The 26475-nt window shown below is 42.7% G+C and overlaps 1 protein-coding gene across 4 annotated transcripts in view; it reads right to left on the bottom strand.

Moving 5' to 3' along the window:
* Positions 1–27: 27 nt before the first annotated feature.
* Positions 28–26475, bottom strand: part of immp2l (inner mitochondrial membrane peptidase subunit 2) — a 108005-nt gene continuing 81557 nt past the window's right edge. For 2 of the 4 annotated variants that reach the window (XM_076085238.1, XM_076085239.1), the window contains exons 4-6: positions 24608–24673; positions 13785–13887; positions 8714–9318 (exon numbers count right to left, since the gene is read on the bottom strand). In XM_076085238.1, the coding sequence (XP_075941353.1) occupies positions 9193–9318; positions 13785–13887; positions 24608–24673 (295 nt within the window). In that variant the 3' untranslated portion in view covers positions 8714–9192. Of the gene's footprint in view, positions 1071–8713; positions 9319–13060; positions 13344–13784; positions 13888–24607; positions 24674–26475 lie in introns of those variants that run through there. The other 2 variants (XM_076085241.1, XM_076085242.1) reach the window with 2 other exon arrangements.

Here is a 26475-nt window from a genome sequence, read left to right as displayed (position 1 = left end):
CGTTGTTACTCATCAACAAATAACTGATATCATTAAACCATGAAGACTTTATCCAACAATAAAGATGAACACATGAATGAATCAAACATTACAATCCAAGAATACAATATATATATTATGCTGCATCATTTCTCTACCTATCATTAAATACAAATACTTTTGCTTAAGTACAATTTTAAATACAGCTACATATAACGGAGTACTCGTGTACTGTGGTATTGCTACTTTTACTGAAGTAAAATATGTTCGTACTTCTCGGTCAATACTCCGACTCTGAGCTCTGTCTATCGAGCAGCCAATAAAAACAACATCAAACTCATAAAATAAATTAAAACCAGTAAAACAGAAATACAGAAACAGCAGCATGAAATACATCAAATCCCTTTAACAGTAAATCAAGAGATTCATCTTCACATGAGGAAGACTCTGCTCTCTGACAGTAAAAGCCCGTTTTTAAACTTCTAACAAATCCTACAAAGTGCTGCTTACTGTTGAACTGCTCTCTCATCTGCACCTCCTCTGCGACCTCCAGCTTTACTCCTCTTCCTCATCCCTCTTCATCCTCTGGAGGGCTCGGCTGAGGGGCCCGGGGCTAAACACACTTCCTCTGTGTGTGTGTGTGTGTGTGTGTGTGCGTCTCTTGTCAGTTGATGGTAGATATCAGAGTCCATAATGAAGACGGAGGACGAGCAGACAGAGAACATGTGATAAATACATCCAGTTATGCAGAAAGGGTTCTGATAATGATTCCGTGATGCAAAGTTTATTCTGCTTGAGAAATGTTTACACAGTAAGACATTTATAAACAAAAGATAATTATTATCATTACCATTATATGTTAAGGGTAGAGTGATTCTTTGTAAATATGTGTTAATGCAATAAAGATATTTTAACAAATGGTTGTGTTTTTCCTCTCAGATCTTCCCGCCCATGGACCAGAGGACCAGCTCTTCACCCTTGCAGGGCTGTTGGATGGGTCATAGTTTGTCCATCCAGTCTGTATGAGTTTGTGGACGCCCGTGTCCCCGAGGGTCCTGTTGGGGGTCCTGTTGGGGGTCCTGTTGGGGGTCCTGTGGTAATATGGGGTACAGAAGTCATTGCAAACAGGCTACGACCTGTTCTTTAAAGTCCAGCAACTAAGAGGCAAGACTTGAACTGGAGTTCAGAGACGACGTGTACAATCGGATAGTTTCACGAGAAGCTCGTTTGCGAGCTGATTTTAAAGCAATAAAAAGCTGAATCATAATCAGACGATAGACGCTGGGTTCCCAGATTACACTTCGGCCACAAGGACTGTTGACGTGATTGGTCGATGCTACTCGGACTACAAACATTAAGACAGAGCGCTTCTGAAGCCAACATCTTGTCCTATTAGAAGAGATCAACCTTAAAGCCGCGGTGGAGGCAGATCAGCAAATGCATTGTGCTCGTAGTCTTCAGCAGCTGTGCTTCATGCGTGGAAACAAGGAAATCGAGATTCTTTTCATCTCTATATTCACTCTCACTGTGTGAGGAAAAGGCTCAACAATACATTCAAAGCTCCAAAACAAAAAGAAACAAATCCGATAGAAAGGACACTGAGATGTGAACAGAAGGAGACTTTAACTTTGTCTACAATAAGACAGAAGAACGGCTCGATCCCCTTTGTCCCTCTGTTGGTTTATGTGCTGAAAGCATGACTTTGAGAACGGCTTCACTCTTCAGAGCCGGAGGTGTGAGTGCTGTAGAGTTAAGTGGCAGGAAGTCCTTCTCATCCCGCATTAAACCGTTGGACTGCAGCCACTGTGACATTTCAGTGTGGGGTCTTTCTCTCGCACATTAATGAATCATCAACAGACGGGGGGAGGTCAGTCACATGACTGCGTTGAGAGGAGGTCAGAGGACCCCGAGGCGCTCCTCCCCACAGCGAGGGGAGATCAATGAGAGTAACTCGGCTGGAAGAGGCTTCTCTTTATTCCCCAGACAGTTTGCTCAAGGGCAACAGCAGCTCACCGACACCTTGAATGTGATCAGAGCTGTTTCATGGTGAGTAGGAAGGAGGAGAGGACTGAACCGGCGTACAAACTGGAAACATCACTTCCCACCTGTCAACGTCCGACTGTCCCATTCAGGAAACAAACACCAAACATATCTGAGCCTCATAATGTATGTCATTATGAGGCTCAGATATGTATTTCATTATCTGCCTGCAGTATTATACTATAGCTCATGAAGGCTGTGAGAAGCCTTTCTGTAGTTAGAGATGGATCTCTGAACCCTGACTCAACATGGATGTTCATACTTAATGTTGTTACTAGAGGCTCTAATGTCCAATGAGGAGCATTTATTCTCCCTTTCATTTGCTTTCTCCAACCAGACGGTGAAATATGAAGATAATGAACTTTAACTTCTGTCACAGCTGGGAAAAATAAAACTTTATCATAACTTCTAAATCTAAATATTTGATTTTTCAACCCAACTTTGACATTATTCAAGGAGAGCTCATCAGTTGTTATCTCTCCAAACCAATTTTATTTTCCATTGTCGGAAGCATGACGTGCCGATCCGCTGGAGTGAGAGAATTGGCCGCGGTGCCGTCTGAGGAGCTCACGGGGATGAAACGTATCAAAGCAGCACGTACAGCAGCTCATGATCTGCCGGAAGCTCACGCAGACACCACGCGGCGCTTTCATCCCTCTGATACACTCGGTTACATCATCCCACCGCTGCTGCCGGGTGTGGGAACCTCTCGACCTCCTTAACTCAGCTGTGGCACGCTGCCTGCGCGGGCATTTGCAACCCGTTCTTATTTCGAGGCCGTGAAACAGCGACGCTTTTCACGCTCCTCGGCATCATTATTACTGTATCTTTAGCATTGATGCAGTTTAAACACATTTGCGTTGATGTTAGACACTCAGAGGAAATGCTGCAGGAGTGTGATGACGTAGTATGAAGATCCAAAAAGAAACACAGCGTGGGCAACAGGCAACGTATCCTCAAGTCGCTCCTCATTTTTCGTGCGTTTTCCTACGAAAGCTTGTGACATAAATACAGTCTTTTCAAAATAAACTTCCGTCTTCATAGGAAACAATTTAGAAGGTTTAGGAAAAGATGGTGAATCGAAAGTGTAGTAATTTCAAGCCAAACCACAAAGCTAATCTAACGTAAAGTAACGCTAAGGCCACGACAAAGCATCGGTTTATGACTAATTGGGAAGAAGACGGTTGGCTTTTGTTTGATTGCTGCCAAATTTTCTGTGAATCATTATCGGATGAAAGTTAGCAAAAGTTAGCCAAAGCTCGAAAATATCTTATTTAGTTTTTAAGATATTGGCCAATAAACTTCATAACGACGCGACTCAGCAATAAACTAGACCAAAGTCAACCGTTAGAACAATCATGGCAACACTTATAGAGTACCGGAAACATACCACGAGTTTCATTTAGATAAATCTCTCGGGCGAACTCAGAATGTGTAAAAGGTGCATCGCAAAATCAGACTTTAAATCAGAAACTGGAAAAACGTCATGAATGTAACTTCACAACGACTCAACAACACTTTCAGACAAGAACATCGGTCTCCTGGTTGAAAGTCCTACTCCCCCTACCGCTCACTATAAGCAGTCTTCCTCACTGTTGATACTACGTCACTACGTTGCATATTTACACGGATGCGTTTAATGTGTGTGTCCACCGTGAAAAAGGATCCTAACTACCTTTCATTTGCATTGTTTCTTTGGCGCCAACACAACCACCACATAAATGCGCTGCTAAGAAGTCGTGGTCATTTCACAAATATTTGTGAGATCAGGTTATAAAAAGCTAAAGCGGCGTGATGGTGGGTCTTCTTTACAGAAGAATTGTGGAATATCTGTGAAGGCCACTGAGACGGATTCTACATCTTCAGAAGCAGCACAAAGACCAGAATGACGTAAAGTTAAGTGAGGCTGGAGCAGCTCTCACTCATCCTGTTTGTTTTACTATCTCACAAACTCACACATGAACCCACCACGTTCACTCTCCGTGGGCGAAAGCACTGAGGCTGAAGACGAGGCAGGCCGAGGAGAAGAAGAAGTGATCTAAATGTTTTAAATCATTTCCAGTCGGGGTCTTCTAAACCTGCTGGAGGAAACACAATTATAAAACTTCAATCGTTAAGAACTGAACAGAAACTTTCTGCACCTCGTGATAACTTATTGTTGTAATCTTGCTTCGGTTTTTGGTAATTTAAGGGTCTTCTTAAATCTGCTGTGTCAGCCTGAATAATAGGCTTTAATTAGTAGAGAGTGGAAATCGTCTCTTTCTTGTAGCTGATGGTTTGTTAAGTTGCTTTTGCTTTTTAAGCATTTCTTAAGTGCTAAGCAATTATTGCTACCATTAAGAAGGTAACGGCATAGCACCGCACTATAAAGCAGCAGCAGTGTCACCCTTCAGACCGGGGAGAGGTGGTCGGCGGCTCCTCGCTGAGCTCATGTGATCCGGCCGTTTAAACACATGCAGCGTGTTCGGCCTCAGCCTGACTCTGAACTAATGAGTCACTGCACAGAGCTACTCATCCGAGAACAGAGCCGGGACGAGAACGCTGAAGCCACCAGGATAAAGTTCAGAATGAATCACACATTTATTTGTTTACTTCAAAAGAAAAAACAATTTTAAAACACTGTTATGAAATGGAAACAGCCGTGTTGCTGCCTCCTTCAACTACAGTTCATCCTTACTGATGATCAACGCTCGTGATCAGTGATGCATTAGTACTTCAGTAATGTGATTACCCTTCTTCAATAGATTACAATCTGAAATGTGGTGGTGTCTTCTCAGCTTGCTAACATTGGTCTCTGGTGAACCTGAGCAGAGGATAGAGCCGTAGAGGCTTATTGTGAGGTAAATATAGATACAGCAGATCTTTATATTCATCACTGACGTCACGTACGCTGGGTTGTTTGTTAGCTTTTGTTCCCGTTACTTGTGTCGGGTCGGGTTCAGGTCAGGCAGCCTTTGTTTCCGATGAGATTTATTAAGACTTCTCTTCCTCTGACCTTCTGCATTTATGTAAGTCAAGTTTTACAAGCTATGAAATGACCTCTGGAGAGCGAGGAGCGAGCAGAACCAGAGGGGTTCAGGTCGGTATAGAGTCTAAAAGGTGCAGCACGGTTCCTGGTTTTAGACCTGACACCGAGGTCTGTGGACAGAAGTCACTTCATGCTGCCAATTGTTTTCCGGTTGGAATGCATCCGTCTCTGTTCTTCCGGTTTAACGTTAGCAGCATTGTAGACGATGAATGATATTCAGGAACATTCAGCAGCTACACTGATCGCACGGTTCTACATCAACACAGCCATCAGTGAGTGCAGGGACCACACATGGACATGAACTGAAATCACACATGAGGACATTTTGAATGACTTCGTAGTGTCTCTTGGTGTAGATGGCTCCGCTATGAAGAACAGAGACAGAGACCTGTGGTGGGGGGGGGGCAGTGAGGAGGCGGGGTCAAACAAACACGGGACTTGCAACCAGGAGAACGGTGTTCGTGTCCCAAAGTGTTGTTGGCTTTCTTTTGGAAGTCGTGTTGTTTTATATACTTATGTTACGTTGTTGATGTATTTTACTTAGTTCACAAAGTTATCTTCGGCCCACCGTGATGTTCTTCCTGAACCTAACCCGCCGCGGTTAACCGTTGTTTTGTTGTTGTCTAAACAGCTGTTTCACGACATCAACCCTGTGGCATAAAAGATGGAAAGTTGCTTATAAATGACGTGTGAGACGGCTAACATGTGTTTCGACACAAAGGAAAAGTTTGGGAAATGTTGCGCTACTTATAGGCCTTCTCATCAGATCGGGTTGCAAAATATGTGTGTTTGCAATTTGGTTGACGTCAACTTCTTTCTAATTTAGAAACGTTAAGACAAAGTGCTTCTGACATCAGCAGCTTTGACTCGTAGTCGGACGAAGCATCGAGTTGCTGCTGCTTCCTCCCGAGGTCGCCTCAGGCGACCTCGGGCCAGTGCAGGTTAATTCACATCGCTCTCCTACTCTGTTTAATATCTATTACAGGGTGCTGGATACCACACGTTCATCCCACAGCGCTCCGGGCTCAGCTATTCACAGGACTGACCCGCGCATGGAGCTCCATTAGCATAATTGCATTTCAAACTGGTCAAGATTGCGTTTGCGAGAGGAGCAATCAAACAGTCAAATGAGCCGCGGAGTGTTTAGAGACAGCTCAGAGACTTCATTAGGGATGCAGAATGGTGCAGGGCAGTAATGGAGGCAAACTGCTGTAAAGTGCATGACCACGTGACATTGATATGGGGATAAATCCCCCCCCCGCCCCCCCCCCGTGGATGATTGGTTTGATTCATTCTGACACACGAGCAGCGATCATATGTTGCTTTAGAAGAGTCTGCAGACTAAAGGCTGTCAGGTTCATATTGATGAAGGGAGATGATGCGTCGCTGAAGAACGGCCGCATCAGCAATACGGGAATCAGAATGAGGAGGCTTGTCCTTGAGCATGAACGTCATATTGACATGTGGTTTGAATTTATGATCTCATTATGTGAGAATTCATCGCTCTGACAGAAATAAAATAAATAATAAAAATCTCCTGTGTGAAGATTTAACGGATGCAGCGAGACAACAAGTCTGATGATGAATTATGAATAAAACCTCATTTCCACTTCATCACTAAAGGATTTATGAATCCATGAATGAGTGGATTCATCAGGCGTCTGTTCTCTGACGTCAGATAGAGTTTAAATAGAAACATCATTTGTTTAATTCCTGCCACAATTTAAACATATTTAACGTTCACATTTCATATCTACATATAAATACATAAGGTCCGGAGGGTCTTCACCTCTCTGCTATAGAGAAGACCTTATGAACACATGAATACTCACAGAGCTGCTGTAACCAGCTCGTTAACGCGTCGACTCGTCCTGAATAAACAGAGGAAGCTGAACGCTCGACGAGCTCGTGACTGAAAGAAGTTATGAAATCAAATGAGACGAGTGATTCATGTTAAACATTGTAGCTCCTGTGGTCGTCCATCATGTTGTCATAGAATCAGCTCTTTCTGCTGCATGAAGGGAACCGATGAAGAACCGATGAAGATGAAGATCCTCACATTCAACAACAAACAGACGTCTACACCTCACCACGGCAACGCCGGTATCCTAGCAGCTGCAGCGCTATAGTTGGCACGGTAACAGAGCTCAGCGACACACAAACACACACACACGCACTCAACACTATACACACACATACACGCAGAGACACACACACAGACACACACACACTCAACACTATACACACGCACACACACAGACACTAACACACACACACACACACTCAACACTATACACACAGACACACACACACACACTCAACACTACACACACACACAGACACACACACTCAACACTATACACACACACACACAGAGACACACAGACACACACACACACTCAACACTATACACACACACACAGAGACACACACACTCAACACACAGACACACACACACTCAACACTATACACACACAGACACACACACACACAGTCAACACACACTCAACACTATACACACACAGACACACACACACACAGTCAACACACACAGAAACTAATACACACACAGAGACACTAACCCACACACACACAGACACACACACAGACACTAACACACACACAGACACACACACACAGACACACACACTCAACACTATACACACACACACAGACACACACAGTCAACACACACACACACAGAAACTAATACACACACACACACAGACACTAACCCACACACACACAGACACACATGCACACACACACACAGACACACACACAGACACTAACACACAGACACACACACACAGACACACACACTCAACACTATACACACACACACAGACACACACAGTCAACACACACACACACAGAAACTAATACACGCACACACACAGACACTAACCCACACACACACAGACACACACGCACACACACACTAACACACAAACACACACACACAGAGACACACACACACTAACACACTCACACAAACAGTGAGTGTGTTGTGTGTGTGAGTGTGTATAGTGTTGTGTTGTGTGTGTGTATTAGTTTCTGTGTGTGTGTGTGTGTTGACTGTGTGTGTGTGTGTCTGTGTGTGTATAGTGTTGAGTGTGTGTGTCTGTGTGTGTGTGTTTGTGTGTGTGTGTGTCTGTGTGTGTGTGTGTATAGTGTTGTTTGAGTGTGTGTGTGTCTGTGTGTGTGTATAGTGTTGTGTTGTGTGTGTGTGTCTGTGTGTGTGTATAGTGTTGTTTGTGTGTTAGTGTCTGTGTGTGTGTGTGTTAGTGTCTGTGTGTGTGTGTTGTGTGTGTGTGTGTTGTGTGTGTGTGTGTGAGTGTGTATAGTGTTGTGTTGAGTGTGTGTGTTGTGTGTGTGTGTATAGTGTTGTTTGTGTGTGTGTGTGTGTGTGTCCATAACACAGCTCTTCATCAGCTCTTCATCGTATCTTAAATGCGTCTCTTTAGATAAAAACACTCGATCAGGAGTCAGCTGCTGTTTTCATCTCTTGTGATTTCTCAGTAATTAAGACGTCTGATCAGCTGTTGAGGCTAAACGCTTGTTTCTCCTCTCAGAGCCTTTAATGAGCACGTGAATATTCATGAGCTGATCCACCAGCAGCCCCCCCCCCCCCCTCTCACAGGTGACAGCAACACAAACTAAAGCTCAGTGAAGAGAGTTATATTTTTAGATAATGACATTTGTTTTTGGCTCGTCGCACTAAAGAATAATTAAATCATGAAGAGCACTGGAGAGGAACATGAATCCATGAAGAAGAACATAGTTCTATAGAAATGTTTTCAGGATCTAAAGGTGCAGCTGGAGCGTGAAGACGTCTCCAGTCTCCGGTTTGTGAAGTTAAAGTTGTTCATGTCACTGGTAACAACTATAATGTGGCAAAATAAAACAATGAAAGATTAAATCCATATTCAGTTTACATAACAATAGTTCAACAATCTCATGACTCATTGTTTCCTCCTGAAGATGACATCATCGAGAAAATAACGTTTGGTTTCAAAGTTCTCCAACGATCTCAGTTCAGCTGAGACGACGTTAACAGTTATAGAAAGAAGGAAAGATGGTTTCATCCCTCCTCTTCCTCCTCTTCCTCCTTCATCCCTCCTCTTCCTTCTTCCTCTTCCTCTTCATCCCTCCTCTTCCTCCGTGTCCAGCGGTCCTCGGTTTGCCGGTAGAGACGCTTTGATTCGCTGCCAACGGTTCGGAGGCCAGATGATGTGAGAAGCTCGACCATGAAGCAGCCCCACAGACACCTGGGTAAATAAATAAATAAATAAATAACTGTAACAACCGTAACAACCGTAACAACTGTAACAACCGTAACAGCCGTAACAACTGTAACAACCAACTGTAACAACCAACTGTAACAACCGTAACAACCGTAACAGCCGTAACAACTGTAACAACTGTAACAACCGTAACAGCCGTAACAACTGTAACAACCGTAACAACCGTAACAACCGTAACAACTGTAACAACCGTAACAGCCGTAACAACTGTAACAACCAACTGTAACAACCAACTGTAACAACCGTAACAACCGTAACAGCCGTAACAACTGTAACAACTGTAACAACCGTAACAACCGTAACAACTGTAACAGCCGTAACAACTGTAACAACCAACTGTAACAACCGTAACAACCGTAACAACCGTAACAACTGTAACAACTGTAACAACTGTAACAACCGTAACAACTGTAACAACTGTAACAACCGTAACAGCCGTAACAACTGTAACAACTGTAACAACCGTAACAACTGTAACAACTGTGTCTCTCACACACACACGCACACACGCACGCACGCACGCACGCACACACACATGCACATACTCTCACACTCACACACACATGCACATACTCTCACACTCACACACGCACATGCACACACACGCACATACTCTCACACTCACACACACATGCACACACACGCACATACTCTCACACTCACACGCACACACACATACTCTCACACTCAGACACACACGCACATACTCTCACACTCAGACACACACACACACACACACACACACACACACATGCACACACACACACACACACACGCACACACACACACACATACTCACACCCACACACACGCACACACACACACACACACACACATGACTCTTGTTATCTCAAAATAAAGCCGGCGTCTCTAGAAAACCATCTTCAGACCGGCTGCAGACGGACGAGGAGGCGTTTGATTCGACTTCCCGGGGCGTCCCGACGGCTGAGGGTGGAGACGAGTTCTCAGCAAACCTCACAAACTCTCGACAGCTGCAGGTCAAGAGGCAGTTTAATAAAGTAAAGTAATGAAGAAGACGATTAATATTCATCTGCTGGGAGGTGAGGAGCAGGTCAGCAGCCAGATATTAAAGAATTTTATTATGAACGTTTCATATAAACTGCTACCTTTCCTGTTCCCTGCTTCCTTCTTTGTTTCTATTCTTCCTTCTTTGGCTCCTTTGGTTTTCCAGTTTCTCTTAATTCATCAAATATAATTTATTATTTCCTTCTTTGTTTGGTTCCTCTCCAGCTCATTTTGTTCTCAACTCGTTCTCTATTTGCTTTATCGTTTTTATCTTTTCTTTGATTCCTTCTTGAATAAAGTTTCTGTATTTGGTTAAAAAAGGAAACAAGCAGTTTCTGCTCCTTAATGCAAACACTCTCTTTATTACGTTAATCTTACAACATGTTTACTTTTATTTTAGCTTTCATTAGAACTATTTAGTTACGTTTATGCAACTAAAGTACTTTGTTAGGCTCAGGAAAAGATCGTTGTTTGGGTTAAAAGAAGTATTGTTACGTAAAATAACTTCTAATAAAACAGTTATTTTACAAAACTATTGATATTTAAACTCAACAGTTTCTCTGAACATCTAATACTGAAGCAGAAGGTTTACACTCAAGGGTTGGTTCCTTCTGCAGTGGTTCCTCCTCTTGTTCTTCGGTTCCTTCACTGGTTTATTCTCAGACTTTTTAGTTCCCCGTTTCTTTAGTTTCTTTGTTTCTGTGATTTGACATTTAGTTGGATCCTTCCCTACGTCTACGTCCTTGGTGTATTCTTTGGCAGTTCATTAGTTCTCTCTTGGTTGGTTAGTTCCTTCTTTGGTGGTTACTCGTCTTGTTCCTTAGATCCCTCAATGGTTTATCCTTTTGCTCTTTAGTTCCCTGGAACTTTCTTTGGTTTCATTTCTTCCTCCTCAGCTCTTCCTTCCATTCTTTGGCTCCTTCAATGGTTCCTTGGTCCATTCTTCCTTTTTATTTGGTCTTTTCCTCATCTTCACATCTCTCAGCTCTTCCTTTGGTTCCTTATTTGGTTCATTGGTTCACTGGTTTCTCTTTAGCTTCACTGGTTCACTGGTTCATTGGTTCACTGGTTTCTCTTTAGCTTCACTGGTTCTTTGGTTCCTTCCTTCCTGTGTTAACGTGCACATCAGGATGAGTATTGAGCTCTGAGAGGCAGAAACCTCAGAATCACTGGTATCGATCAACCCCCCCCCCCCCCCCCCCCCCATCAGCCAGCGCAGATGAATTATGGTCATTTAGCGCTTTGGGCTCAGTATTTATTGCACCTTTACACTCTTCAATAGGCCATAAACTTCACACAGCGTGAGATCGACCGACATGAGATCTTATCTGTTTATTGCATTCAGAGTTTTCCTCCATTTCACATATTTTTTAAAAGTTTAGGAGTTTTTGTTTTAACCTCTCAACAATACAAACTTTGAGAAAAGACAAACTCCCCAGAGTTCCTCTACATACTGTATGTAGAGATGGTGGGTGTTTGTTTTGGGCTATTTCTGATCGAGCCATAGTGCCTCATCTGTGAGAGCTGATGAGAGTCTTGTGTGGTGGGCGGCAGCAAGCACTGCAGGCCACATTCAAGAATACATTATTCCTCCATTATGAGACCTCCTCCTCGCTGGATGGGATCCATGCTGAACACTCCCCTTTGATTTAACGTTTCTTCGTCGTGTTCGTCCTGGCGTCAATGTTTGCTGGTGACATTAAACTGTCAGATGTGAGTCCGTAGTGCGACGTGACGTTTTCCTCCCAATGAAAAAAGAAACATAACGTTGAGATTCTGCCGCATGCTTCAGCCATTCAGAGAGCACGAAGAACTTAATGTGATGTTGTGAAGAGCGTGTGATGGTGATGGAGGCTGATGGTCGCTCTTCAACCGCACTTTAAAGGGCAGCACAATAAAACAAACATTTACACCAGCTGGTAAGAGTTTCCTATGATTTATACGACAACATGATATATAGAAGTGTAACGATGGATCAATCTGACCTGGTTCCAGACTTTGGTTTTAAATAAATCAATGAAACAGGTTTGGTGTTGTGCTCGTTGACGGGATTCTTCCTGTTCCAGAGCAACTTATGTGAAAACGTTGACGTAGTCGACTTAACAACCCTTAAATCCACATATCTCCTAAAACTGCTGCTTCCATGTGAACTGAAAATGTAGTCGGCATGAAGGGATACCGAGCACTCAGCGGTAATAAGGTCACTCCTGATTTGTTAGTTATTGTTGATGTCAATAGTTCTGTTTCATCTTTAAAGTGTTCACATCTTTAGATCTCTAGTCCAGGCCTCCACATGTTTGAGATATTTGTAACCTGAAGGCGTCGTGCACCGTTTAGGACCCTTGTTAGATCAGCTGTTAGTAAAGTTAAGTGAACCCAACCATTTAGTCCGATCGTATGTTATTTTACTGTTTACTTATTCATTGTACATTTACTGTTTGATTTCTTATTTATTACACTTTTTTATTTAATTAGTTTTGTACTTGTTTTCCACTTTGCTGCTGTAAATGTCCCCGCTGTGGGAATAATACAGAATAATCTTTTCTCGTCGTTCATGACTTCAAGAACTGTTTTATTTTCACTAACTGTGATAATTGTGTTCTTGTTCTTCTTGTGTGTTTTATTTTCAGTAAATAAACCAAAACAAAACCTATGAACACTTTTTTACTTGGTGGTAAAGTCAGACTTTTTATTATGAAAATCGATAAAATGTATTATTACTGTTTGTAAGTTATTGTATGAAGCGTTTGATAGAAACGGAGATCTTCTCTCCGTCCACAGCGAGCAGCACCTTTCACTGCTGAAGGTTTCACAGGACTACAACCCGAGAGGGTCGGACTACAAACGGCTCGCGGAGAGGAGGAGTCACAGCGAGGGTTTATGTTTTGGAGGAGAAGCTGCAGAGGCAGAAACCTCCAGATCGGTTATCAAACTCGTCTTCTACACCGACGTCAGCTGAAACACTGAAAGGCAACACACACACAAAACATAACCTATCCCCTGTGTTTCCTTCAGAGTTCAGTTTGCACCAGATCGGACAGATGAAACCCCGACCACACATCATTTATCTGTGTGTTCATGTTGTTTTTAGGTTTAGGTTTAATGCCTTGCTCATAGTGACGGTAGTTATAGTCCTTTTCTTCCCAATCAAACTATACATTCAGAAATGTCTTGGAGTTCAAAATAAGCTTCATCCATCTTTTACATTGAGTTAAAATTTTGGACAAAATTATACAAAAACTTTAAATCCAGAAGTTCAATCTTTCATATTTTGCACAACGAGATGTCTTTAGAGTTCTGTTATTTTTTGGGGGGATAAACGGTCCGTTACATTCGTTAAACGACGGGGGTCTACATTGTGTGTAGAGTCTGCTTGGTGGTGTAACAGCAGGTTCAGTTCTCACCGGTCCGAAGCTGTTGCTGTCCAGACTGTGTCCGTGATGATCCCCCTCGATCCAGAAGTGACCGTCGGGAACTCGAACGTACCGGTTCTTGTAGCCCAGAGTTCTGAAGAGACGAGAAAACAAACAAACATATATATATAAATATATCTAACAATCTAAAGATGTTAAGACAGCAGAGTTTCACAAAATCAACTAGAAATCTGCACTTTGAAAAGTGAAGCTACAGCAGAAGTGTGTTAAAGCTGCATTCTCTCTAGTGTCCACCAGGGGGCGACTCCTCTGGTTGTATAGAAGTCTATGAGAAAATGACTCTACTTCTCTCTTGATTTATTACCTCAGTAAACATTGTAAACATGAGTTTATGGTCTCAATCTCTAGTTTCAAGTCTTCTTCAATACAGCATGATGTTCATTTAGTACATTATGGTCCATTTAGAGTCACACAGACCATAAAGCAGGGGATGAAACCGTGACTTATACATCGGCAGTTAAGGTAAAATCCCAAAAGACCGGCTGAGTCTGCTGGTAAAATCACACTTAAACATTTATGTTGTAGGCAGAATCAAGCACATACTCATTGAGTATGCAGTAGCTACGCTGGTATACGTTAGCATACGTTAGCATGCTGTGTGATCACTTGTGGCCTCTATAAACGAGCACACCCAAAATATTATGCAGTCTGGTGCAGCAGTATGCAATATTAGCTGTGGACAGACACAGAGATGCACACTCACTCACACACACGGCAGATCTCATTATCTCCTGATGGAGAAAAAAAAACGAATTAAAAATGCAATTTAGAGCTCAGCGCTAACATTAGTATACGCTCAATGTCCACAACGTTAAACAAGCACTAAGAATAAAAAAAAGAGAAAAAAGAAAGGCGATGCATTGTGGGTAGGGAATGCATCTTTTTTTTTAATGAAAAACATAAAAAGTTTGAAAAAAATAAAATAGGTGAAACTGAAGAGCTTCACTGCCTTTGATAAAAGAAAAGAAATGTAAGATTCAGGGGGAAAGAATTGCGTCTGAGGTCCTCGGATCAAATCTCCGGAACAATTACGTCTTTCATTTCATTATCGTTAATCATCGCCCCCCCCCGAGGCGTCACATCGCGCTGCCGCCTTATCGCTCAAACAGAGATCCGATCCGAGGACACATTCAGACTAATAAGGGTGGAGGTGGAGGTGGAGGTGGTGGTGGTGGTGGGGGGGGTTTATGAGGAGAAGGTCCAACGCCCTTCATCATCGCTCTGCACCGTTATGGGCCTGTTCCACCTCTGATTTATCATTTAAGCAGCAGAACATTGTGAGTTATGGCCGCGCTGACTTTTTAAATGGATTCCTGCGATTCCTAATGTGTGTGTGTGTGAGTGTGTGTGTGAGTGTGTGTGTGTGCGTGTGTGTGTGTGTGTGTGTGTGTGTGTGAGTGTGTGTGTGTGCGTGTGAGTGTGTGTGAGTGTGTGTGTGTGTGAGTGTGTGTGAGTGTGTGTGTGAGTGTGTGTGTGTGTGAGTGTGTGTGCGTGTGTGTGCGAGTGTGTGTGTGTGAGTGTGTGTGTGTGCGTGTGTGTGCGAGTGTGTGTGTGTGCGTGTGTGTGTGTGTGTGTGAGTGTGTGTGATTGTCGGTCTGACCAAAGAAGACCTTGGATACATAAATATTGATTTAGCCACAGCAGCTGAATTTACTGACTCACAAAAATAAAAACAAGCCGGGACCTTTACGCAGGAATAATAAAAAATAAATAAATAAGAAGAAAGGTTACAGAACTATATGACACCGATTCTCTGCTACGTTGAAGAAGGAACGGCTGTGAAATCTTTACAGGAGCGGACGATTGACTTGGCTGTATTCAGCCTCTTCTTTAGAATCCTCTCGGGTACAGTTCAATAAATCAATCTGTGGTTTTTAAATTCATCTCAGAAACATTTGGTTTCTCCGTTAACTCGTCTGATTTATTATAATTATGGATCGACCACTTTCTCCGTCTTCACTGGAATATCTGGGAGCAGAATCTGCGTCTCGATTCTTCTTGTTTTGATCTCAGTGCTGCTTTACAGCGTTTAAACCTGAACTAACCTCAGAGATGCTAATGAAAGAGGAAAAAGTACAATATTGGATACAAAATGAATGGAAATATTCAAGTAAAGTACAAGTACCTCAAATTTGTACTTAATCACAGTACTTGAGTGAATGTACTTAGTTACCTTCCAACACTTTTAAAAAACGAGGATTGAACCCCCTGTGGATTCAGCCACTCTTCTGTCTTATTATGTTTTTATGAACACGTGTTTGAAACTTTTCCGATGTCTTAAAAACATGGGCGTCGCCATCTTGGATTACAGCTGTCGCCATGTTGTTGTTTCTTGCAACCAGTGAACAGGAAGTGACCATATCTGGACTGAGGAGTGACGTAGAGACGGCGTATACGTCTCTGTTAGCGACCTGTCAATCACCATGTAGCCCCGCCCTAAAGCATCCCCTGCTTTATGGTCTGTTTGACTCTAAATGGACCATAATGTACTAAATGAACATCATGCTGTATTGAAGAAGACTTGAAACTAGAGATTGAGACCATAAACTCATGTTTACAATGTTTACTGAGGTAATAAATCAAGAGAGAAGTAGAGTCATTTTCTCATAGACTTCTATACAACCAGAGGAGTCGCCCCCTGGTGGTCAGTAGAGAGGATGCAGCTTTAAGACACTTCTGCTTCTTTCATCAGTGTTAACAGCAGCTGATAGATGTTTCACAGGTAGAAAGGTGTTTAATGAGGCAGAGGTGGACAGCTGCTGACGGCTCCACACACTGGATTAAGACGCTCAGACCTGCTCTGACCTGAGTGTGTGTGTGTGTGTGTGTGACTGACATGTGCTCCCGAAGGCCGATGCTGATCATCATATCTTTTGGATTGAAACTGTCCATCCCATCACTGTTTATTATCTCTGAATTTGTCCGTTTTCATGCAGAGTTTGAGTTTTTCTTCTAGATTTTCCTCCTGACAGGTTGACGACGTGTCTGAACGAGCCTCTCTGACATCAGCTGACGTTCACTACAGACATCGCTCAGCTTAATGGGATGAAAATATGTGGTTTATACATATACATAACAACAAGAGGATGACAAGAACAGTGGGATAAAAGCCAGCAAACATCCTGTAGTCAGTAATGTTAGTGCACCTATATGCTGAAGTTAACGGAAACGCATTTAAACGGCACAGATCGGGAGCGAGCGAAGGACTTTGAAAGTTAGCGGAAACATTAACGTGAGACAACATCCGGTTTCTTCAGACGAACATCCGGTTTTCAGAATAAGATGCCAACAAAGTATGAATTATATTCACATTAAGTATAAAACATGCTACCTGCATCTCGTGAACCAAATGTTATTGCCCTTTAGTTCATATAGCAGCACTTTAAAATAAAAGTGCGCAATACACTACTTTTGAATTCATTATTGAACTTTGCCATAACAATGCGATTAATCGCGATTAAATATTTTAATCGTTGCCCAGCACTAATATATATATGTTGAGAGATTTACTGGTGCATGGATTTCATCATGCATGAAGTCCTGAACTTTTATGAAAAATATATCAACGAATGTCGGCCGACTGGATACTAAAATTATTATTTCACAATTATTTTGATAATCAATGAATCATTTGTCACATTCGTTTGTTCCTTTTCTCTGTTTTTCATCACCATCCATCCATTCCATCCATTATCCAAACCGCTTATCCTGTTGAGGGTCGCGGGGTGCTGGAGCCGATCCCAGATAACATTGGGCGAAGGCAGGGAACACCCTGGACAGGTCGCCAGTTCATCGCAGGGCACATATAGAGACAGACAAACATTCACGCTCACATTCACACCTACGGGCAATTTCGAGTCTCCAAATAACCTAAGCTGCATGTCTTTGGACTGTGGGAGGAAGCCGGAGAACCCGGAGAGAACCCACGCTGCAACGGGGAGAACGTGCCAACTCCACACAGAAGGACCACCCGGGATCGGGGGTCGAACCCGGGTCCCTCTTGCTGTGAGGTGACAGTGCTAGCCACTACACCACCGTGCAGCCCCACGGGGCAGTAAATTGAATATTTTTGGACCGTTTTGAAGACAAAACGAGGCACTTGAAGGCATCACTTTGGGCTCTTAGATTATGTGCATTTTTTTCACGTTATTTTGGCATTTTATAGAAAAAAAACAAAAAAACTGACTAATCAATAATATAAAGAATATAGATAACACACAAAATCATTTGTGGAATATCTACGAGTTACGGTTTGTTACTTTTTGTGGGCTTAGCTTTGAACGCTGGATGAAAACCTAATTTAGTTTCGTCTTGTTTTCGTTCTGTTTCAATGTTGAATGTTAACCACGAGTTTAAAACTGCGACCGTCTCTCGAAACATTATGTGAGAATGCACTGAAGTTGTACGGGCTGAAAAAGGGCTAAAATGACTCATGACTTCTTTCTCTTTTGGTTTGTTCTTCCTGCTGAATGTCCATTTTGTGGCGATGCAACAAGTCGATTTTGAGATATTTCACAGGATAAGTGTAAACGTTGACCTCCTGGAGGGGTTAAATATAAAGCTCATTCAAATACAACCTTTGGACAAAGAACATCTGCACCACTCCAACTGATGGAGATGTTTCAGCCTCGACCACAAAAAGCAAAATACAGACTTCGTTAATAATGTGAGAGCATTCGCGGATGACGTTGTGTTGTATCACTGAATGACAATGTGGTGACTTTGGCTGTGAGAACTTCGCCAAATTCAACTTCGGTTGCCAGTTGTTTTTGTTGGGACTTCGATGAAGATAGCCAGTTCCTCTCATGTGTTTACAGATAAAAGTTAATTTCCAAACAACCTTCCTTCACCGTTCTGTGAGTGAAGCTGAGAACTTGACTTTCCTCCAGTTTGTGTGTTTTTGTGTCCGTCACTTGAGTGACTCTTCCTGCTAGAAGGAGACTCGTGTAGCGGCTCAACAGACAAATAAACTGTATTTACGAGTTTCCATTAGTTCATTGAACATTCTGCTGCTCAGTGACACGATGTCGGGAGATTTACGTTTGGAGATGAATCTGTAAAACCATCCTCTGTCTCTCTCTCTCTCTCTCTCCCTCTCGTTCTGTCTGTCTGTCCGTCTCTCTCTCTCTCTCTCTCTCTCTCTGAAATTAAAAGCGGAGCTGTGATTTATGGCGGCCGGCGTCGTCAGCTCCGCCTCTGCCAGACAGCCCATCACGGGTCTGTTAATGACGAACCCCCTGTGGACACCAGACGCTGTCGGGATGAATCGCACGATGACGGCGTGTTTTTATGAAGCTGAACAGGACTCTGAGGGTCTGAAGACTCGTTCCTCTCTCAGCGTCCTCCATGAGGTCTCATGTGTTTCCTGGTTCAGTTCTGATCTGATGCTTCATGTTGTGCTACATGACCTCAGTATTTTATCCGGAGACACCTGAAGCGTAGTTTATAACTTAAAGATCAACACCAGATATTTTTATAATGACATATTGTATATGATATCTTATAAAAAGGTTCTGTAAAAAACAACAGAAACAGAAACAAAAAGGCCAAAACTCAGTGACCTGTGACTAATGATCACAACATCTAAATTATATATATTTATTTATGTATATATATATATATATATATATATATATATACACATATATGTAGTCAGCTCCTGCATCTAATAACACAACGATGACATCGTAATAATATCGCTTCACTAACTTCAGAGTTTGTGCCTAAAGTTTGGTGTTCTGATTAAAAGGTAAAGATGAAAGAGACTGCACTGCTGATTGGACAGAGAGACAGACTGGAGACACATTGGTCTTTGTAGTAATACAACCACCTGTCCAACAATCAGATGGTGAGTTTTGAGGCTCGCTCATGCTCTCCTGCTGAGTCTCATTATCTGAACTGTGGAGCTCATTTCCTCCAGAGAATGCAGTGTAACAGGGCTGACACACACACACACACACACACACACACACACACACACACACACACACACACACACACACACACACACACACACACTATAAATAGCTATCTGCTCCCTGAACTTAATGTGCTGTTAATGCCTGTTCAAATGTAATTCAGGACCAATTTTCAAGCCAACATTAAGCTCAGAAGAGTTAAAAATGCCCCAGTGAAGTTGGCTTCAGAGCACTCGCACTGATCTCATATTGATCTCATATTGATCTCATATTGATCTCATATTGATCTCACACTGATCTCACATTGATCTCACACTGATCTCGCACTGATCTCACATTGATCTCATATTGATCTCACATTGATCTCGCACTGATCTCACACTGATCTCATATTGATCTCATATTGATCTCATATTGATCTCACACTGATCTCGCACTGATCTCACATTGATCTCACACTGATCTCGCACTGATCTCACATTGATCTCACATTGATCTCATATTGATCTCGCACTGATCTCACACTGATCTCACATTGATCTCATATTGATCTCACATTGATCTCGCACTGATCTCACACTGATCTCATATTGATCTCATATTGATCTCGCACTGATCTCGCACTGATCTCACATTGATCTCATATTGATCTCGCACTGATCTCACACTGATCTCATATTGATCTCGCACTGATCTCATATTGATCTCGCACTGATCTCGCACTGATCTCACATTGATCTCATATTGATCTCACATTGATCTCACATTGATCTCATATTGATCTCACATTGATCTCGCACTGATCTCACACTGATCTCATATTGATCTCATACTGATCTCGCACTGATCTCACATTGATCTCATATTGATCTCGCACTGATCTCATATTGATCTCGCACTGATCTCATATTGATCTCGCACTGATCTCACACTGATCTCACATTGATCTCATATTGATCTCACATTGATCTCACATTGATCTCACATTGATCTCATATTGATCTCATATTGATCTCGCACTGATCTCACACTGATCTCACATTGATCTCATATTGATCTCACATTGATCTCGCACTGATCTCACATTGATCTCATATTGATCTCGCACTGATCTCACACTGATCTCATATTGATCTCGCACTGATCTCATATTGATCTCGCACTGATCTCGCACTGATCTCACATTGATCTCACACGGGGGAAATCACAAAAAAAACATTCATTTTTAGAAACACTTTCAGAGCTGGAAACCTGCGTTTCGTGGAGGAGGAGCTTTTATAAAAACCAAATCTGGAATCAGATGAGTGATGAGAGTCAGTCAGTATGTGACGAGAACATGTTGGTGTTTCATGAATATTTAGCACTTAACAGTTTCTATGTTTACATTGAATTAATCAGATTATGACAATATTCTAAATTGGATATCCGGGTGTTTAGAATGATGATAATTTAAGACATGTGGAATATGTTGATATTATTTCAGAAGCATTTTTTTGGCATGTAAACAGCCAACGTATCCTCACACAACGGTTCTTATATCTTATGAAAAAGTATTTTCAAAATAAACTTACATGAATACGTTTTTTTCAAAATAAACTCGTTACACGAATATGGCCTTTTCAAAATAAAATTCCTCGTTACACGAATACAGTTTTTTCAAAATAAACTTCCTCGTTACACGAATACGGTCTTTTCAAAATAAACTTCCTCGTTACACGAATACGGTCTTTTCTAAATAAACTTCCTCGTTACATAAATACACTTTTTTCAAAATAAACTTCCTCGTTACACGAATACGGTCTTTTCTAAATAAACTTCCTCATTACATAAATACACTTTTTTCAAAATAAACTTCCATCTTCACAGGAAACTCAGTTCGGTTTAGGAAACATATTTAGTTAGGTTGAGGAACAGTTGGTGGTTTGGGTTAACATACTGTAACTATTGAAGTGTTGTTACTGAAAAACACAAGTTACGTGACTAAAACATCAATGTTGACTTCATGTTTCAAACGGTGAACAAACGGTGGGCGAATTAATTACGTGGATAATTTACAAAAGAAATATTCATGGCTTACTTTGAAACATGCTTCTTTTAAACGTGAATTAAATTGCACGGAATGTAAATAACACTTCTAGTTTGAGGACTTGATTAACTACTTGACCTTCAATAATTACTGGAAAATGTTTAGTTGATGAGGTAACCCCCCCCCCCCCCCCCCCCCCCCCCCCGGCTTAGAAGGAATATTGTTGTTTTTATGGAATGAGGGCAAAAACCTGAATGTTTGTGAGCACGTAAATGTCGTCAGTGTTTCCCATTTTCAGAGCAGCTGAAGCATTTCAGGCCACCCGGCATCACCTCTGATTAGTTTTCTGTAAGATTCCTTTGTTGTAATTCCGTCTGTGTTTGTCGGGTCTGGCTGCAGACAAAGTTGTTTCTGATTTGGAGCTAAAAAAAAATAGAAAAAGGAAATAAAAAAGATTTCTACCGAGCTCTCAGACATTTCTGACGTGTTGGTTTCATGGTGCGCTGCACCAGAAAATCCTTTTCTGTAATTTGTTCAACTTTAAAATCTGCTTTTGTCATCAGCGGGAGTCTGTTTGTTCAGCCGTGCAGAGGAACCCGGCGTTATTAACGGGACAAAGTCTTGCTTCTTGTACACGACAAACTGCTGAAAGTCACCTCAAAAAACGAGAAAAGAAAAGAGAAGAACAGCTGACGACATTGAACTGTGTGTGAAGAGTTCCGTGGACCAGGAGACTCTCAGCCATGAAGAGTCCTGGAGGCTCTTCTAGTTTACTGGATCAATAAATGACTGAAATCCATTATTTAGAGAACTGCACTGATCTTTCCTCTCCTATAAAACTGTCTGATTCAAATATATACAATAAATCTTCTATCTAAATCCACACCTCCGATCTCTTTTTTTACTGGTAGTCTTCAGACCGAACCAACGCTGACTTTTATTGGACAATATATTGTCCCAGAAATAATTGCAATAAATGATATTATTGATATAATGATAATATGATTGCGTAATAGAGCAAGTAAAGCCTTTCAAAGAGCAATAAACGTTTAATTCTTAAGAATATTCAGACATTAGAATTAGAAGGTGAAAAAATATTTTATACATAATTATTATAATTAATTCTGGCAGCGTTTTGACTAAAATGTCGGTGACATTAATGTGAAGTAACACGTATGTAAACACAACGGACAATATCGAGGTCAGCAAAATTTTAGACGTCATGCCCAAATATCGTACGATAAGTCGATGACTTAATGTTGATTGAGGTCTACATGTCACACAAAGAGCCAATAACGTAAAAATGTTCATGGTCTTGTCCAAATATATCGTACAATAAGTCGGTATCTTATTAATTATCGAGGTCAAGTATATATATCGTACAATAAGTCGGTATCTTATTAATTATAATTATCCAGTGTCATCGCGTCTGTGCAGAGACTTTGTATGTAAGCTACTCGCACGAATAATTTGCGCCGCGTTTGGTGTGAACACGGCATGAAGATGCTTCTGTGTGTTGGTTAAAGTGTAAAATATATACCGTATTTAGGCCGAGTCTACACGTATACAGATCATTTTTTGCGTTTCATTAAAAGCTGCATTCTCTCTCGTGTCCACCAGGGGGCGACTCCTCTGGTTGTATAGAAGTCTATGAGAAAATGACTCTACTTCTCTCTTGATTTATTACCTCAGTAAACATTGTAAACATGAGTTTATGGTCTCAATCTCTAGTTTCAAGTCTTCTTCAATACAGCATGATGTTCATTTAGTACATTATGGTCCATTTAGAGTCAAACAGACCATAAAGCAGGGGATGCTTTAGGGCGGGGCTACACAGTGATTGACAGGTCTCTACCAGAGACGTATACGGCGTCTCTACGTCACTCCTCCTTTTCTTTTGACCACCAGGTGAGTTAATGTGATCCTCTGGACTGAAGACTGAAACCATTAAACGACTAACAGCTGTTATTGTTATTGCTTTTATTACTAACAGGCTGCTGCTTCACATCAACACCAGGAAGCTTTTAGTTTATTACAACATGAAGGTGATATTAAAGAGATCTGATCCTTTCATCACACTGTTAGTGAGTCATTTGTTGCTGCAGGAGGAGGAGGAGAGAGGAGAAGAGAGGAGGGAGGACGAGAAAGGAGGAGGGAGGAGGAGAGAGGGGGGAGGAGAGAGGGAAGAGGAGAGAGGGAGGAGGGGGGAGGAGGAGGGAGGAGGTGGAGGGAAGAGAAGAGGAGAGAGGAGGGAGGAGGAGAGAGGGAAGAGGAGAGAGGGAGGAGGGGGAGGGAAGAGAAGAGGAGAGAGGAGGGAGGACGAGAAAGGAGGGAAGAGGGGAGAGAAGAGAAGAAAGAAGAAACCATTTTTATTGTCATATACACATACACGAAATTTGACCTCTGCATTTGACCCATCCCTGTATATAGGGAGCAGTGGGCTGCCAATGACAGGCGCCCGGGGAGCCGTTAGGGGTTCAGTGTCTTGCTCAGGGACACTTCGACACGTGACACGTCCCAGTTGAGGATCAAACCGTTGACCCTGCGGTTACCAGACAACCCTCTTAACCCAGTGAGCCACGGTCGCCCCCAGGGAGGAGGGGGGAGGAGGAAAGAGAAGAGGAGAGAGGAGAGAGGAGGAGGAGGAGGAGGAGGAGGAGGAGGAGGGAAGAGAAGAGGAGAGACGAGAGAGGAGGGAGGAGGAGGAGGAGGAGGGAAGAGAAGAGGAGAGACGAGAGAGGAGGGAGGAGGAGGAGGAGGAGGAGGAGGGAAGAGAAGAGGAGAGACGAGAGAGGAGGGAGGAGGAGGAGGAGGAGGAGGGAAGAGAAGAGGAGGGAGGAGCTTCCTACCTGATGAAGTCTCCCTCCAGGCCAATGACCCTCTTGATGATCTTCTGCTGAGGGTTCTTGGGGGACCTGAGGGACCAATAATCAACACATTATACACATTTGTTTGGGTTTCATGCTTATTGACTCATATATAAATATAAATATATATATATATATATTTACCGTCTGTAGTCTCACTCACTTTACAAACTCTGTAGATTCAAAACGTGTCTCAATCACAATAAAGTAATAAAGTGTTTTTCGTGCTGTGTGTCTGAGGTTATTTACTTTATTAATAATAATAATCGTCTTTATTCATATAGAACTTGTTGAAACAAAGTTACAAAATGCCTCAAACAGCAAGCAAAGAACATATAAAACAATATAAAACACTTAAATATGAACATCGTCCCCCCCCCCCGTTGCCGTGGGGATACAGGGGATCATGACTGACAGCTCACTGAGCCAATTGGATTCACCCCGAGCTGTAGAGCTGATCACTCATTGGCCGGTCCCTGGGGAACTGGAACGTATCAATGTGTGTGTGTGTGTGTGTGTGTGTGTAGGTGTGTGAGAGTGTGTGAGAGTGTGTCTGTGTAGGTGTGTGTGTGTGTAACAGAGTGATGGATGATCTCCTCTCCAACAGCAGAGGAGAAGAAGGATGGACAAACACGTCACATCATTCACTCCTAGTGTCTCTCTTTCTTTTCTATTCATTTCTGATCTCTCTCTCTCTCTTTTAGTCTCTCTCTCTCTCTCTCCCTCCCTCCCTCCCTCCCTCTCAGTCTCTGTCTCTCTCTCTCCCTCCCCTTCTCTCTCCTCCCTCTCAGTCTCTAGCAGAGTGTGTCTCTCTCCACGTCTGTGTCGCTGTTCAGAGGAAAAGAGAGCTTCTTGGAGATACTCAAGGAAAACAGGAAAATAGCTGCTGCTGGATGTTAACATGCAGCGCTGCACGCCTTAAACCACACACACACACACACACACACACACACACACACACACACACACACACACTGCTGCAGCCATGCCAGGAATACCTGCTGAATATCTGCTGCTGCATGGGACGTGATGGACAGAGCTTCTACTGGTCAGTGTTTCAGCTGTACGACTCTGTGTGTGTGTGTGTGTGTGTTGGGAGGACTGCGGTAGTCCTTCAGCCTGTTCTGACAGCTGAGGGGAAAAAGAAAAACAGGAGGCTTTGGTGTGTGTGTGTGGGGGGGGGGGGGATTATTTTGTCGCAGGTTTTTGAGATGCGTTCGAGGACGCTGCAGCTCCGTTCAGCTGAGAGGAGATCGGTGTCGGTGTCGCTCCACAGGTTCACCCTCTGAAGTCAGAGAGAGAGAGGCAGCAACAGGGGGGGAGGGGGGGGGCAAAGAACCAGGTCCTAAACCCGGAGAGATCTCATTAACAGGCTCCGTGTCCCTCAGGAAGCCGGAGCCACCGGTGACGCTTCCGGAGCGCTAACGAGGTGAAAGCGAGAGGATGGGCGGCGTATGAGGATAAACATGAGTCAGGACGGGGTGCAGGTCAACACAGCCCGTCTGATCCACCAGAAACACCTCCCTCTGCTCCTCTGCTCCTCTGCTCCTCTGCTCCTCTGCTCCTCTGCTCCCTCCTGTTGTGTTACAGACTCTGAAGGCGTCTCTTTAAGTGCGCATGTTGGAAGTTTCCACCCCGACTAAACGCTCAGCTCCACAAGTCACACGTCAATGTTCAACCATTCATTTACGTCACGTGATTTCTCATTTTGCTCCGATTAGGCTGCACAAGAAACAAAGAATCATTTGTCACATAAATCATGAAGCATACGCTCGGATCCGTCTCATTGTGGGAGTGCTCACAAATGGATTGAGACCAACAAAGACTATTAATCTGAAACTGTTCCTGCA

Source organism: Anarhichas minor, unplaced genomic scaffold (genome assembly GCF_050575085.1).
Source record: "Anarhichas minor isolate MPS153535 unplaced genomic scaffold, ASM5057508v1 ptg000145l, whole genome shotgun sequence".
Lineage (NCBI taxonomy): Eukaryota > Metazoa > Chordata > Actinopteri > Perciformes > Anarhichadidae > Anarhichas > Anarhichas minor.
Note: the sequence above shows the minus strand (reverse complement) of the source record. Positions and strands in the feature narration are given on the sequence as shown.